Consider the following 5,178-nt stretch of genomic DNA (forward strand, 5'->3'; position numbering starts at 1 on the left):
TCATATATATTTGAAACTGTAAATATTTAAAAATATTTAATTATTTTCTATAAACTTGATCAAACTTTATAAAGTTTGACTTCAGTCAAAGCTAATATGCGTATAAATAAAAACAAAGAGTGTATGTTGGAACAATAACAAATACGAAAATGCTTCGTGTCCAGCAATCACCCCTTGTGCGGGAAAGGTAAATAAACATGTGGTATCAAGATCTAGTAACGCACAAAGATCCAGGAAATTCACTAATGGTTAAAGGTATTTTCTGTCTCCTGTGCAACCGTTTTGGTCACTCCTGTTTTGTTGGAATTTTGACACATAGGTTGTTCTCGCGATGGTAGAGAGATTTTGCACACTAGTTTTACAAGAACGTGTTATTACGAAAAAGTAACTCATTAGGTTATATGTTAATGAAGTGCATAATTCATGGGAGACAAACTATCATGCGTAGAAAAAGAATACAAATGGGCACATAGGAGGAAAAGTAAAGTCAGAAGACCATACTTCTATAAACTTTGTTACCAACTTGTGGGATGGACTATATTGTGGAACTATGCTCTAAAGTTTTGTTGCGGTTTTTCCTCAAAAAATGTTTTTATTGTAATGTTGTTGTGTGGTTACGAAGGAAGGAAAAAAAGTTGGTTTATCATATACTTTATGTTTTGACTTGGATATAGAACACTGCCAAGATCACGCCTAAGCAAAAGGATGACGATTGGACTTGATTCCCGAAACCTAATAAAAACACATCAATAATAACTAATGCAAATCATGCCTACCCGCAAAGTATACCTTAAATAATTACTTGGATTTGAGAGCGTACATAACACAAAATAACGAAAAACATTTCCACAAGATTTATGTACTCCCTTTGTTCCACAATATAGTCTGCATATTTTTAGGGAAAGTCAAACTTTATCATTTCTGACCAAGTTGTAGAAAAATATTTACACATATAATATCAAATTAATATCATTACATCTTGAGATATACTTTTATACTATATCTATTTACTGTTATTGTTATTCATTTTTTCTTATTAAACTTGATCAAACTTTTGCATTGTTTGATTTTTGAAAATATTATATGCATTATATTATAGAACAGAAGGAGTAGCATACAATGTTTTGTTTGTATTTTATAAACATCAAGTGTCATGAATCAAATGTAAATCACTTTCTTTTGCGGGGGAAATGTAAATCTTGACAGAACCCAGGCACATGCTGGAAAGTAAACAAGGGTCAACATGTTGAACTAAACTAATTCACCCCGGTTGTTTAATTTGATGCGCAACTTTTTACTTGGAAAACTTCCTGCCTATTCATTTTCAATCATGGTAGTACAACGAACAATATAAATAATAAAAATTACATCCAGATCCGTAGATCAACTAGCGACGACTACAAGCACTGAAGCGAGCCGAAGGCAAGCCTTCTTTATCGCCGCTCCATCACCGGAGTCGGGCACAATTTGTTGTAGTGGACAGTCGGGAAGTCGTCGTGCTAAGGCCGCATAGGACCAGCGCACCAGAACAGCAACCGCCGCCGATAAAAAATAACGTAGATAGGAAGGATCCATTCCGAAGACACACTAATATAGACAAACAACGACGAGATCCGAGCAAATCCAGCAAAGATAAATTCACCGAAGATACACCTCCATACGCCCACCAACGATGCTAGACGCATCGCCGTTACGGGGGCTAGACGGGGAGACCTTTGTGTCATCTCCAGAGAGCCGCCGCCGTCTTGCCTTTCTAAGCAGGACACAAACCTTAATAAAATTAAAAAAAACGACTAAAAACGGAACCCTCTCACCGGCCCTTGCCAGGATCCACCGCGCCGCCCAACTGCCCTAAAAATACAATCACGTGAAAGTTTGTACGTTGTGTCCGTTCTTGTAAACTTTTCAGCGTGCTAGATGAAGCAAAGTAATTTGCCTACTAACTTCCGAATTTATGATGTGACACTTATCTCTTAAAAAATGGAGGGAGAAAGAAACAAAAGATCAGAAGTATTGTTCCAAATTGAATTCGAAATTTGCGAGCAGGCTCTGTTCTGGGCAGGGCAGCGAAAACTTGTGCTCCATCTCCGCCTTTGCCCAGTGCAGTACCTCGCCGTCGAGCGCGCTTCCAACCTCGCCGCCGTAGTTCCAGTTGCTGCTGTTGCTCGAGCTCTCCCCGTAGCCCAGGTTCTCCGACACGTTCAGCACACAGCTGTAGTCGCCCGCGCCGAACCCGGCGTCGTTGTCCGCGCCCTCCTTGCCGCCGCCGAACTGGCCATACAATGCCGCAGCGCTCGCCGCGCTGAGGTCCTCTGCAAAGCCGCTGTAATCGGCGCACACCGGGAACGGATCAAACACCGCCTGCTGCTTCGGAGCGAGGCTGCCGTCGACCGCCGCGGAAAGGGTCTTACGGTCTTCCTCTTCGGCGTCCGGCAATGCCGCGGTGGCCGTGGCACCCATGGGCTTGTGCGTGGCCGGGTCGATGCTCTGCTGGCGGAGCTTCTTCTTGATGCAGCTGTTCCAGAAGTTCTTGATCTCGTTGTCCGTCCGGCCCGGCAGGTGCGACGCGATCTGAGACCACCTGCACGCACATGTCGACAAAGGATGGATTTTATTAACTCAAAATAAAGCATCAACTGAATACAAACACAATGAGTGTATGCCGTCCCAAATCTTTTAGCCCCAATCACTCCCGTGCACATTGCAAAACTAATCTGAAAGCATTGCACGGTAAATTGCGTAATTGGACGAACCTGTTGCCGAGGATCTGGTGCAGCGCGATGATGTGGTCCTCCTCCTGCTGCGAGAAGCTGCCGCGCCTGAGGTTGGGGCGGAGGTAGTTGAGCCACCGGAGGCGGCAGCTCTTGCCGCAGCGGTGCAGCCCGGCCAGCCTGGGGACGGAGCTCCAGCAGCCTACGCCGTGCCGGATGATGTGGTTGTAGAGCTTCTCGTCTTCCTCGGGTGACCACAGCCCCTTGCGGAGCTTGGGCTGCCCCACGCCGCCGGACGACGGACGTTCCATTGATTCGTCTGCGGCAGCAGCTGGCCGGCCTTGTAGCTACTTCAACGATCGAGCTAAGCTAGGGAACATCGATGGTTGTATATATGGTCGATCGATCGACGGTTGCTTCCTCCCGATCAATGGTCGCCTGGTGGGTATATATGGTCGGGTATATATGGGGGAAGTGTGAGTGACAAGAACCGCAAGCTAACTGAGCTCTGCAAGTGAGGTGAGGCCGCGATCAAGTGGTTTAGAAGCGAGGCTCGCACAGGCAAAGACAATGGATTGGAGCAGAAGACACCAGCGGTCTATCGCACACGGCGGGATAAAATAGTGCGCCGGGCGTGTGCGCGCTCTCGGCAAACGGACCGTGTCAGGGCCGGTGTCAGTTGTTTTTTTTTTTTAAATACTAACGCCCACACGTGTGGCATTTTGCAACCTGTCCATTCGCGTGGATCACTGCCGAGTTTGCACGAATCTTGACACATTGACGCGGATTTTGCGTGCCACGTAGGACAGGGCTAGTGTGTGGGCGTTGGAGAGTTCGCCCACACGCCCCGCAGCACGCGTTTTGCCAGCTGCGTTGTGTGGGCAAACTAGTTTCTGCCCACACAGCTACCACCTAGTCCACGCGCGTGTGGGCGAACTGCTTTTCGCCCAAACGACACTCGTATGTTGTTGGATGGCAACTGCAGTTACGCGTACGTGGCAACTAGGTAAATACACATGTAACTATGATTCGTTGCTAGACAGCAACTACAGTTGCGCGTACGTGGCAACCAGATAAACACACATGGCAACTGTGATTAACCATACATGGCAACTATGGTTGGACTACACGTGGTAACTAGGTAAACACACATGGCAACTACTGTTTGACCATATTTTTCGACAAAGGATGGATTTTATTAGCTTAAAATGGAGCATCAAGAGGATACAAACACTATGAGTACACACCCGGCCTCTGCATAGTTAGGATGCACACAGCCAACACCGACACATACAAAAACACGCCGACAAGTAGCAAAGTCATACAAGACCAAAGCTATCTGTGGGCGAGGAAAAAAACCCAAAGCATTCAGATTCGATCGACAAACTATAGCAATGACCATATCCGCACCAAACATCTCATGACACCGCATGGACGACGACGTTCTTCAACAGCAACGCCTTCAAGAAGGGAGCGACGCTCATGAGCCGCCGTCGCCGGATCCAACCATCATGGCTAGAATCTAGATTTTCACCCTGAAAAATCGGTTCAGGTGCATCCGAGCAATGCCTTCAATAAGGTAACAACGCAAAAAGACGGTGACACTGCCAGGTATCACCAACTGGCCAAACCTAGGCTTGACCCCTGAGCTCAAGACCAGGTGCAAGTAGCACCAACATCGAAGTCACTCATGTGTTGTCGCCACCACTTTTCCACGATCCCAGCAGCTACATGCGATGTGACCGCCGCCGCACAACCATCCCTTTGCGTCAAGACTTTATTCATAGTTTGCATCTCACCGCCGTAGTCAACCCCAGATCTGAAGGGATAAACCCTCTCCAGAGAACTTTCGGTGACCACCGTCGTCGTGGAGCCGCTGGAGTTTGCTGTAGCACAATCTGCAGCCACCAACCATGACCAATCGGATCTGAAATGCCACCGGATCTGAATTAAGGCAACCACTCCGGGTTTGGCCGCCGAAGCAGCAGTCGCCTGACATTAGATCTGAAGGGAACACCGACTGTTCCACACGTCACCGTCGCAGAGGTACGCCAGGACGGCCACCGAGCAGATCGAAGACTGAGTACCGCCGTGTCCCGCAACCGACCGTCCCTGCACCACCACGCATCCAAAGCCCCGAGGCTGCCACCCCGGCAGCTGCTCGTCGCGAGCACCGACAGCCGCCCGCAGCAGCGCCTACCGGCCTCCGGTGGCACCGATTGAGCCGCCGCACGTGAGCCCAACCCCGTGGATGAGCGGGCTCGTCAGTCACCGCCGCTCCAGATCTATGAGGGCGTGGGAGAAGCCACCTCCCACCAGATCCGCTGGAGGCGCGCCAGAGAAAGGCCCCACCGCCGCCGATGCCGTCCGCGCTTTGCCCGGCGGCGCTGTCCGACGGCGGCAAGGGGAGGGTAGCAGGAGAAGGACGCCCGGAGGAGAAGACCTGGGTGCCGCCCGTGCCGCTCCT

The 5,178-nt window shown here is 49.0% G+C and overlaps 1 protein-coding gene across 1 annotated transcript; it reads right to left on the minus strand.

Annotated features, from left to right (window-relative positions):
* Positions 1 to 1,902: 1,902 nt before the first annotated feature.
* Positions 1,903 to 3,387, minus strand: LOC109744002 (myb-related protein Hv33-like). Its single transcript, XM_020303096.4, has 2 exons — positions 2,754 to 3,387; positions 1,903 to 2,581 (listed from the first exon to the last, which is right to left on the minus strand). The coding sequence occupies exons 1-2, from the start codon at positions 3,020 to 3,022 to the stop codon at positions 2,005 to 2,007; spliced, it is 846 nt and encodes a 281-aa protein (XP_020158685.1). The 5' UTR covers positions 3,023 to 3,387; the 3' UTR covers positions 1,903 to 2,004.
* Between the last annotated feature and the right edge of the window lie 1,791 nt (positions 3,388 to 5,178).

The sequence above is a fragment of the Aegilops tauschii genome, chromosome 1, assembly GCF_002575655.3.
Source record: "Aegilops tauschii subsp. strangulata cultivar AL8/78 chromosome 1, Aet v6.0, whole genome shotgun sequence".
Classification (NCBI taxonomy): domain Eukaryota; kingdom Viridiplantae; phylum Streptophyta; class Magnoliopsida; order Poales; family Poaceae; genus Aegilops; species Aegilops tauschii.

Excerpts from the sequence above, each read along its gene's own strand:
- LOC109744002 (XM_020303096.4), bottom strand. The coding sequence starts at position 3,022 with ATGGAACGTCCGTCGTCCGGCGGCGTGGGGCAGCCCAAGCTCCGCAAG. Across the intron at positions 2,582-2,753 it reads CACCAGATCCTCGGCAACAG|GTGGTCTCAGATCGCGTCGC; the intron begins GTTCGTCCAATT and ends ATGTGCGTGCAG.